Raw genomic sequence first — 11,494 nt, 5'->3', positions numbered from 1 at the left:
AAATATTAATTTCTCCATAAAAAAGGTTGATATTAGATTAAAAATAAAAAGAAATTCACTTTTATTTTAAGCTTTCGAGTCATTGAGAAGCTGGTTGACACAGAGACAGACCATGGCTCTATCAGATATGTGACTTAGTTTTATTGATGAGCCTTGCTTCATGGGCTGTTTGGGTTATAATTCCCTCTTCCACGGTCGCTTGGGATAGTTGTGATTTACTATGGCTCTTGAATTTTTGCATTTTGTTGGTTGCAGATATATAGAAGAAAGAGGAAGCCTGCTGTTGACAGGATTTGCGTGGGCATTCCTCCTGGCGAGGTAAAGGCACAGTCTACACTGTATTTGTCCCTCTTAATTCAGATTATCTACCCAATCAAATGACAACATCTATAAGGGTTGAAAGTAGTTTTTAAAGCCTTCTATATTTAAGCCTATGTGGAGCAATCAGTCATTGAGAAGATGGGGGGGACCCCATATGTCAAAAAGCAACAATTTTGGATAATCTCAGGCAATTTAAAAAAAGAATGTACATCCAAAATGTGTCTTTGTGGTCCATCTAAAATAATGATGAAATTCAAATAGATTTTTTTAAGTAGGTTTTTTTCTTTTCTTTTTCATATTTGTGTTCTTTTATGCCCTTTAGCCAAATTAGATGGTGAAATGTGACTGGTTGGCTTTCATTACTGTTTTTTACACATTAACTTTGGCTTCACCCTGACAACTCCAGTAATATTTACAAATATGCTCAGTATGTCTCATTATAAAATGTTTAAATATCTATAGAAGTTCTTAAAACCCTCCAAAATTTGACTCTTCATTGATACTTAAGAATGTTTTAGAATCACCTTATCTAAAAACTAAGCTGAGGTGACTATTTTATAAGGGTCATTTATATTCAGATTTGTAGTAGTTTGCTTAAACAGCTTACCCAATCTTTTTCAGTGCTTTGGGCTTCTGGGAGTTAATGGGGCTGGGAAATCATCAACATTCAAGATGTTAACTGGAGATACCACTGTTACCAGAGGAGATGCTTTCCTTAACAAAAATAGGTGAGAAAAAACATGTATTTTGCCACAAAGACTTTTTTTTAACTTTATTTAAATGAATATATTTTTAATTTTATGATTATAACAGTACTATATAAAATGTTTATAAAAATATTGAAATATATAAAGTGTAAAAACAAAAATAAAAATCACCCATAATCCCACTACCTAGAGATTACTACTATTTACATTTTTTCCTCCCAGTCTCCCTCTCTCTCTTTTTTTAACAGCTTTATTCAGGTATAGTTTTACATCACATATAGTTTACTTTGTCTTAAGAGTACAATGGTTTCTAGTGATTTGTAGTTGATTTACAAGGCTGTGCACTCATCACCACAATCCAGTTTTAGAACATTCCCACCACCCCAGACTCTCTGTTTTGCACATATAAATGTATTATAAAATTGAGATCATACTGTATCTAGATTTTTGAAATTAGTTCATTGTTAATGAGTCTAGTATGGCTATTTCTCAATGGGTTGCATATTCTAAGATGTAGACTTTGCATGGCTGCCTGCAGTCCCCCTGTGTACACTTACCTGCAGTTTATTTAATCCATTCCTTATTGCTAGACATTTATTAGTTTCTGTTTTTGACTATGTAAACATGTCCTTGTATTTGTCTTTTATTTCCTCAGGGAAAATTTCTGCAAGGTTAAAGGGTGTGTACTTGCCAAATTGCCCTCCCTAAAGGATGTATCAATTATGGAGGCCACGAGGCCATTATCTGAGAATGCACAGTCACTAGGGGGTACACCTCCACTTTAGAGACCTATTAGGCAATGTTACCCTTGAGTACTCTAAAAATGAAATGTGGGGCTTCTGTGGGCTTTTTATATGGAGAGGTGTTGTAAGACAGTAGCTTTTGAACTTTTCTGACCATGACCCATAGTAGCAAATAAATTTACCTTTCAACCTTGGAAATACACAAAATCACATAAACAGGGATATCTTAAAAAAAATCTGATCATAATCCACTAAATTAATTTTGTAACTCACTAATGAGTGATGACTCACAACTTAGAAATAATAGGGGGCCACTAGCCATAAAATTGAAAAGAGTGATGGGTCCCCTCTTTTGTCTCTTACCAGTATTTTCAGTAGCAGGGTAGAGAAAGTTTAAGAGAACAGAAATTCTGGAATAGTGGGCCTAAGATTGTGCGTCTGCTTCCCCAGGCTTGTTCCTGCCACCAGGCTCCTGGGATATAAAGCAATGGGAGCAATAACTGGCTCAAACTAAGGTTTATCACAGAGACCAGTTGTAAGAGCTGCCTGGGGCAATGTTGCTGTGAGGGCCAGCACAGTGTCTGTGGGGATCTCAGTCATAACTCTGGAAAAGGCTGGACCTGGGAGTATGAAACAGATAGGCAGAGGGGAATGAAACTGCTAAAAGGCCAAGCAAAGGTCAAACGCTGTCCAGAGGTGGCTGATGTGCAGCCATCGGACTCAATGGGACACTGAGCATCTCCCACATCAAGGGTTCTTAACCTGAGATTGGCTTCATAGAGCCCAAAAGCTGCTTCCACCAATATAATTAAAGCTGTGTCTGTAGATATATTTTTTGGTCACCAGATTTTCAGAGAGACTGTGATCAAAAACAAAAACAAAACAAAACAAAAAAATCCCCAAAATAAAACCCTTAAAAACCAGGAGGGTGCCTAGGTTGGGTAAATAGTGAGACCAGAGGGTCTGGACCATGTTGTGGCTGATGTATGGGCAGCAAACAGCAGAGGGAGGGAGGTCACACCCAGATTTGCTGGGTCACCTCAGGGTCTGAATGACCATTAGGGAGACTTTGGAGTAACAGAGTACTTGGTACATATGACTGTATCACAGGGTCAAGTCTGGAATGGAGACTTAGTGTTAATGTCCCAGGATTGTGTGCGTGAGATTGTCAGTAGAGTTAGAGCTGCAGTTGGGATGGACTTAGGAGTCTTGAAATGGGACTGAGCCTGCCGACTAAGGGGTTGGAAGAGCCAGGTGCAAGCAGAAAGCAGGACAGAGGCGGGAACCCTGACTGCCAGAAGGGCCTGGCCTCTGGGGGCAGAAAGATGGTTCCTTCAAGCTACAGCAAGTGTGCTCACTAGTTATTTTTGTCATGTGCAAGCACACTTTATAGGAACATGAGACAAGACTGTCCGATCAGAGTCTCTCTAAATTCTTAAAACCTGACCAGTTTTTCCTTTGCAGTATCTTGTCAGACATCCATGAAGTCCATCAGAACATGGGCTATTGCCCTCAGTTTGATGCCATCACAGAGCTGCTGACCGGAAGAGAGCACGTGGAATTCTTTGCCCTCTTGAGAGGAGTCCCAGAGAAAGAAGTTGGCAAGGTACGGTGGGCACCAGAAGCCAGCCTGCCCCCTTCGGCAGGCCCACAGTATACTTTATGGCTTTGACTTTCACAAATGACCAATGGCTTCAGGCTCTTTTTACATATGGATGCAGCAATATGAAATGCTGGCTGTTTGCACCTACTTTGCAGAGTGGGAGTCCGTGTTGGTGGTGGTTGGGGGGGCAGGTGTGAGTGGACAGACACGTGCTGGAGAGCAGAGAGGAAGTGCTGTGCCCACCCCCACGAGTCCTTTCCCCCCGCTTTTTGGTTCCTTGGCACTTGCTATTATAGAATCTACTCAGTGAAAAGAATTTTCCTAGTCCTGCTCTTTAAAGAATCATATACAAGTGTAAGAAAGCATGATAAACCAGACAAAAGTCAAGGTGCTTTTTATTACTCTAGGTTGGTGAATGGGCAATTCGGAAACTGGGCCTCGTAAAGTATGGAGAAAAGTACGCTGGTAACTATAGCGGAGGCAACAAGCGCAAGCTCTCAACGGCCATGGCTCTGATTGGCGGGCCCCCTGTAGTGTTTCTGGTGAGTAGGACCGTGAATGGAGAACTCTTGTTTGGGCCTGAATGGAAAACATCACTTTTCTGAAGTCCTGTATGCCCAGGGATATTACCGGACTGGCTTGGGTAATGGCAAACCAACCTTCCTCTGACCAGGAACAGCAGAACAGCCTTAGAAAACCATAGGGAAGTTCCTTTATTCTTGTTGATACACGTTGGGGTGGCTTTTCCATGTCCTCCAAAGGAGACTCCAAAGGAGAGACGCTCCAGGGGTTTGTTTGTCTGATGTTGGAGAACCTGGCTGAGTCTTGGGTATGTGATTTGACCTTTCTCTGGAACATTCTTTCTGACCATCTATGTGTTCATCTCCTGAAGATGGAGATTGTGGACACAGCTTCAAGATCTCCAGGGTGGCACCTGGGTCATAGTTCCTTACATACAGATAGATGGAAAACAGAAAATTAAACTGAACAGGAGCCCCTTGACCCTTTTTCTTCTGCTTTGAAATTATTACAGGAAGAAGCCTTGGGTTAAGGCTTTAATGTTATCTGACCTTTTGGATTTGCAATTTGTTTCTCTAAGATGAGCAAGTACAATATAACAGGCTAAGCTGTAATGAGCTAGAATAAAAAAAGAAGAAAAGTAATTTTACCCAAACCTTATATGGACTTTAATAGAGATTTCACACAAAAAGAATTTTTAGTGTATACTTGTCAGTCATGAAAAGATGATTGAAACTAAATAGCTTTTTCCTTTCCCTTTCTATTCATTTGGAGAAATTTTATAAAAAATTTGAGTTTCCTACTTCAGTGACACACTGGTAAGAGTGAACTGGTTACAAACAAGTATTCAGTTGAGGTCTGGTTCTTTGGTCTGTCAAGAAATAACTAGAATGGTAAGTTGAAATTTAGGCTATTTCAAAGATGCTTCTGCATTTAAAAACAAATCTAAATTTGATGTGTTTTCAACAAATAATAGGACTTATTTTATTCTAATTACAGGATGAACCTACCACAGGCATGGACCCCAAAGCCCGGCGATTCTTGTGGAATTGTGCCCTAAGTATTGTCAAGGAAGGCAGATCAGTAGTGCTTACATCTCATAGGTCAGTAGTGGAGACTTGGCTTGGCATCTGTGTTGTGTATATTTAAGATTTTCCAAGTAGTAATGTGATCATTGTATAAAAATTAAAAAATACAGAAAGGCAAAGAGAAAAAGTGATAATTAACCTGAAATGCTAGCAGACAACCATTGCTGTCTTTGGGCTCTATATCTTTGCAGTTTTTCTATACAAATCTATTTTTACAAGCAAAAATGCAAGTTTTGTACATATACTGTTCTTTTTCACTTAATATTTTTTATAATAATTTTTATTATGTTATGTTAGTCACCATACAGTATATCCTTAGTTATTGATGTAATGAATCATGGAACATTACATCACTTAATATTTTGTGAACATTATTTCAAGTCAGTACATTTAGATGTGTCATCATTTCTTATAGCTCTGAGTAGACAGTATTCCAATAGGAAATACCCTAATTTATTTAACTGTTCCTCTTTTTTGTAGATATCTGGACTGTTTCCAACTTTTTTTTTTTTTTACAAGTGTAAACAGCACAGCAGTAACAGCGTTGTCCCTACATCTTCGTGTATTTTTAATAGGAGGCAGTTATGCCCTAGGAAGCTGGGAATCTATTTCTTTGAAATTCCAGATGTCATATGATGTTCGGATGTTAGAGGAACATCTTTCTAAAACAAAAATCTCTGTTTTCCCACAGTATGGAAGAATGTGAAGCTCTTTGCACTAGGATGGCAATTATGGTCAATGGGAGGTTCAGGTGTCTTGGCAGTGTCCAACATCTGAAAAATAGGTAACAAAGATAATTTCTTTGGGATAACACCTCCTGAGAACACTTGTGTTTATTCTTTTTGTGAGCATATAAATGGTGGCTCTAAATTACAGGGAAACAAACTGAACAAAATGGTATAGTGGAAAAAGTGAGGGCTTTGAAGTCGAACAGAGCTTCATTTGAATTCGCTCTTTACCTTTTCCTGGTGTGTGCCCTTGGACAAATTACTTAACTTTNAAAAAGTGAGGGCTTTGAAGTCGAACAGAGCTTCATTTGAATTCGCTCTTTACCTTTTCCTGGTGTGTGCCCTTGGACAAATTACTTAACTTTTCTGAGAGTCTGTATCCTGGAGTATCTGCATTCTGGCTTTGCTAAACAAATGGAATGGGGAATTTGACACACGTCAGTGTGGTTAGAGCATATAGGCTTTGGAGTCAAACACAAACAAGTCTACATCGTGGCCCTGCCACTTAAGAGCTCTATATCTTGGGCAAGTGGCTAACTCCCTGGGCTTCAGTTTCTCTGTAACATCTGTCAGACTTCATGTGGCAAGGGGAGGATTCAGTGGAATCACGCGTCTGAGGCACACAGCGTGGCCTGTCACCTAGAATAGATGCTCAGTAAATGGTAACCGGTTCCTTCTCTCAGACCCTCATGTCTGGGTCTGTTGGGGAGCTTCCTTTTTCACAGCACCAGTGGGGTAGGGCTACATATTATTTTGAAAAGTTTCCTGGGGATCTTTCATCGATTTTTTTGTTTTTTCTGCCTTCAGATTTGGGGATGGTTATACAATCGTGGTACGAATAGCAGGGTCCAACCCTGACCTGAAGCCTGTGCAGGAGTTCTTTGGACTTGCCTTTCCAGGCAGTGTCCTCAAGGAGAAGCACCGGAACATGCTCCAGTACCAGCTTCCATCCTCACTGTCCTCTCTGGCCAGGATATTCAGCATCCTTTCCCAGAGCAAGAAGAGACTCCACATAGAAGACTACTCTGTTTCTCAGACAACACTTGACCAAGTAAGCATTGAATGTCAAAACCAGATTGACTTTTCAGGGTGAAGATTCCTGATCCCTCTCCCCGACTCCCATTATGGGTCCCATTATGAGCCGCCAAACTGTTGAGGCTAGAGCACTTTTGACTGACTGAGCTTGAATTTCTGATTTACCACAAGCTATGCTTTTTACTAAACCACTGTGGACATGTAAAAGGAAATGAGTCTATCTACTTTAGAGGGTTATTGTGAGAATAGGTTATAATAATAAGCACAGTAACTATCATTTTCTGAGTACCTACCACGTGCCAGACATTTTCCCAGGTGTCTTGTCCCATTTAAATTGGATAACATCAAGTACCAACCGGATTCTGGCACTTGGTAGTTATTCAGTAAATGTTAGTTTTGTCTCTCTTCCCTTTAAATCAGGCCTGTGTGAATCAAACTAGATGACTGAGCAGTTGGTAATTTGAGGGGCAATAGAGCAGCTCAGTTTTTAAATGGCAAATGCTTTTTCCAAGTATCCCCTTTCCCTAACAGTTTCTTGATGTACTTAGGCAAGCTTGTATTCTCCTCCTTGACTTAATGTCCACATGGTGAAAAATGCAACTAGAATAAAGAAAGAGCAAGTAGAGAGGTATTTATAAAGGTCCATCTTTCTTCTGACAGGTATTTGTAAACTTCGCCAAGGACCAAAGTGATGATGACCACTTAAAGGACTTGTCATTACACAAAAACCAGACAGTAGTCGATGTTGCAGTTCTCACATCTTTTCTCCAGGATGAGAAAGTGAAAGAAAGTTATGTATGAAGAAGACTGTTCATACAGGTGACTAAAAGAAGGGAGGAACTAGCCCTTCCTTTGCACCATGTGAAGTGTTCCAAAAGCAAGAGCTGGACGTTTTTGTGGGAAGAAGTAAACTGGATACTGTACTGCTACTATTCAATGCAATGCAATTCAATGCAATGAAAACAAAATTCCATTACAGGGGCAGTGCCTTTGTAGCCTATGTCTCGTATGGCTCTCAAGTGAAAAAGACTTGAATTTAGTTTATTACCTTAGACCTATGTGAAACTCTAGTATGAAACCCAGTGGACATATGGGTTTGAAATCACGCTTTTTTGTTGTTGTTGTTCCTTTGTATTCTCACTGGGGTTGCAACAATAATTAATCAAGTAATCATGGCCAGTGATTATTTATCAAAATCAAAAAGCATGTACATCTTCATTCATTAAGCCGTGCCATGCCAGGAGACTGGTTTCCCGGCGACACATCCATTGCTGGCAATGAGTGTGCTAGAATTACTAGTGCCAAGTCGCTCAGAAAGCCTGAAGGACCGTGGTGTGTCATGCACACTTTTGCAACAGCTGTTCTGCTTCAGAGTCCGTCAGCATCGTTATCAGTTGACAAAATGGTGCCCTGGACGGGGAAAGCCCTGCATTGTTTCCCTCTTTGATGAACTGCTCTGGTGGGGCCCCTAATGTGAAAGTGTGGGTGGCTCAAGACAGGTGGACTTGGTTCCATTTTTAGGTTGTCCCTTGCTTGGAGCCATGGGTCTCCAGGGCCATTTTCTTCTGGGACTCTTCAAATATACTTAGCTCCTGGTAAGCACAAAGAGCCGCCAAACTGTTGAGGCTGCCAGCTGCTGAGGCCAGGTCATGGGATTAAAGAGAGGGCTTAATCAAACCTAGGGAGGCCTGTGTCCTGGTTGTCTGCTAACACGGTACATTGCATCTCAAGATCTTCCTGTTTTACACGAGTGTAGTGTTATTTCTGGCTTTTTAAAAGTAATCTAGAATACTGAAAGGATGGAGTTGTATTTTGACAAAAATCTTTGTACCTTGAATGTTGTTTGAAATCTTAAGGTCTGTCAGTGACTTGTGAATCCTTGGAATGGCCTCTTTGTAGAAGCCGTGGTGTAGAGGGGTAAGGCCGCACTGCTTCACTAGCTTTATTTCTCACGGAAGCTTGCAGATGGATCCTCTGACTAGTGCCTGGTGACTGGAAAACAATGTGGTGGTCAAGATCTCATGACATTATATTTGAGTTTAAGATCACTTAAAATACTCTTAATCTCAGTTGGTTAATCAAGTATTTTTTGAGTGTATATTTTAGCTGAATTGAATATGTATGGATGTGGGTGGGGAGAAATTAAGTCTCAGTAGATATCCTGTGCCATGTTATTCAGCTAACAGGTTTACAAATATAGGTTGTTTTGTTGTTGTGGTTGTGGGATCCCAGTGAAAGAATACTGGGCAGCCTTTTTTTTTTTTTTTTAATAGCAACAGTGCAAAAGCCAAAAAAGTTTGTCTTAAGGGTCACAATGTTAAACAATGAATACTTTCACAAAAAAGATCACTAGCTTCAAAACTTTTTGAATAACACAACTTGTGCTTATGGTATATTTGGTACTGTCAAATACTTGGCTTTGAAGATCTTAGCCCATTCTGACAATCTCAAATTTTTCATCTCTTCAGTCCTGAAATTCTCATGAAAAAAATAAAAAGAGCCAATGCCCCCACATGAAATATATTTGACTCTTCTAACCCAGTCTTATTTTTTTAGTCAATAAACACAAAAATATTATTTCACTAATGCTTAATGTGATCTGTCTTGAGATAACAAAAATACGAGGGAAGTACTATTGGCTGAAATTCAAGCCATCTCTCAATGTCATTACTAATATCTTTTTCTAAAATTTAAATATTAACTCTAAAGGTGTAAGATTTCTGATCTATTTCAAATCTATATTTTTAAAAATTTACAGAATGTTATCACATAACTTGTTTGGAAAAAGAAAATGACTTAGAAATTAATGCCAATATTTTCTAAAATAATAAGTAATGAAGGCCCATTTCCAGTAACTGTTGGCATGATGAGGTCATTAGATTTTGTGGTATCTTTAATGATATAAAATTCACAGAGTAATTTAGTTTCTGCTTATTTAATATTTTTCAAAATCCAACTTTTGTTAGTTTTCCCATTTCACTTAGAATCATGTTCTAATTCTCTATTTTATTAAATCAGTGAGCAGCTCCTGGCTTTAATTACTCTGACTTCAAGGCCATATTTTAAAAAATCAAAAGACACTGTGAACTGTTTTGAAAAAGAAAAAAAATTTCAATATAGATTTACAAGGATCTCTTCTGAAGCTAGAAACAATCTATAGCTACACACTGACTTCATTGTTACTTTTTAGACTATCCAGATAGTAATCTTTTACATTTTCCTGTGTAAACCTAATTATAGTAGAAATTTTTACCAACTCTCAAGTAAAATTTCTGTATATTCCCTGTGGAAATGTAAGTATGTGAGTTTCAAAAATTTTCAAAAAAAAAAAAGTGTTCAAAAGTTGCTGCTTTTGCTTCTGTTGAACACCTTGGAAACTTAATTAACAACTGTGAATATGAAAAATACAAAAGAAAACAATCACAAAGCCCTTTATACGTAAACATCCAGCACAGCGCATTGTTAAAAAACAGCCAAACCTCAAACTACTGTATTTCAGTATCTGTACTGAAAGCGTGTGCATTGTGGCGATTAAATGTTGCACATCTTTCATCCACTGTATAGTAATCATTGACGAAAGGGATTTGTCTGTTTTCTTCTCGTGGTTGTATATATCAGGTAAATTTTTTTATCCAAAGAGCCATGTGTCATATATAATACTGAACCACTTTGATACTGAGAAATTAATTTGTACCCTTGTTACTATTTACTAGTAATAATATAGTACTATAGTAATATAGCTCTAATTCTCTTCAAAATTGTGGCATCCCTTTTATAGAATGTTTCTATTTCCATAAGGATTAAGTATTCTCTCTTCTTATACCCTAGGATGAAGCTATGTTTTTGTGCTTTTTCTTTATCATTGGCTCTTCATTCCAAGCACTTTATGCTGTCTCTAATGGGATCTATTTTTGCACTGGAATATCTGAGAATTGCAAAACTAGACAAAAGTTTCACAATAGATTTCTAAGTTAAATCATTTTCATTAAAAGGAAAAAAAAAAGAAAAAAAATTTTGTATGTCAATAACTTTATATGAAGTATTAAAAAAGGCATTTCTATGTTGTAATGGGTCACAAAATAAAGCTGTGACAGTTCTGCCGTTCTATGCAAATTTATTTCTGTGCATTCGTAGCACCACCTACTGTTAACGCTTGTAAAGCCATTAGGAAAGTAAGAAGCATCCACTTGTAGTGGGAAGCCCTTTGACTCAAGAGTAGAAATTTTAGAGAAGGCTAAGTGTCCTGTTACAAAAGAGAACTGAGGGCAATACTTGGAGATAAAGGGTGTTTACACTTTCATAATTCAGTTAAGACAGTAAATAATATTAAGTTAAAGAGGTTTTTAGGTAAAATGTATTCAGCTTATTGATTTTGAAGCTGCAGAGATCTCTGAAAATACTCNATTCAGTTAAGACAGTAAATAATATTAAGTTAAAGAGGTTTTTAGGTAAAATGTATTCAGCTTATTGATTTTTGAAGCTGTAGAGATCTCTGAAAATAGCTAAGTCTGTTGATAAAAACCTCACTGTTTTATTTGGTATTGAAGCTACAAAGGCCGCCTTCAGATGTCTTGTTTGTTCAACTGAAAATACAAGGACAGAGTGTGGCAAGTGTCTCGGCAAGGTGTGCTGGGCGTGGCGGCCTGGGTGAGCACGCAGGACAAGTGGAAGAAGTAGAGGAACATCGAAGGTGCCTTCCCTTTCTCCGGTAAGAAGTGCTGTGCAGTCCAAAGCCAGGGTTCTGTGGGGC

General features: G+C 38.6%; 1 protein-coding gene across 1 annotated transcript in view; it reads left to right on the top strand.

Moving 5' to 3' along the window:
* Positions 1-10,851, top strand: part of ABCA1 (ATP binding cassette subfamily A member 1) — a 141,227-nt gene extending 130,376 nt beyond the window's left edge. Inside the window, exons 46-48 of the mRNA XM_034665569.1 lie at positions 5,673-5,765; positions 6,517-6,760; positions 7,405-10,851. Of these exons, the coding sequence (XP_034521460.1) occupies positions 5,673-5,765; positions 6,517-6,760; positions 7,405-7,545 (478 nt within the window). The 3' untranslated portion in view covers positions 7,546-10,851. The remainder of the gene's footprint in view (positions 1-5,672; positions 5,766-6,516; positions 6,761-7,404) is intronic.
* Positions 10,852-11,494: the final 643 nt, after the last annotated feature.

This window comes from Ailuropoda melanoleuca, chromosome 7, assembly GCF_002007445.2.
Source record: "Ailuropoda melanoleuca isolate Jingjing chromosome 7, ASM200744v2, whole genome shotgun sequence".
Taxonomy (NCBI): Eukaryota; Metazoa; Chordata; class Mammalia; order Carnivora; family Ursidae; genus Ailuropoda; species Ailuropoda melanoleuca.
Note: the sequence above shows the minus strand (reverse complement) of the source record. Positions and strands in the feature narration are given on the sequence as shown.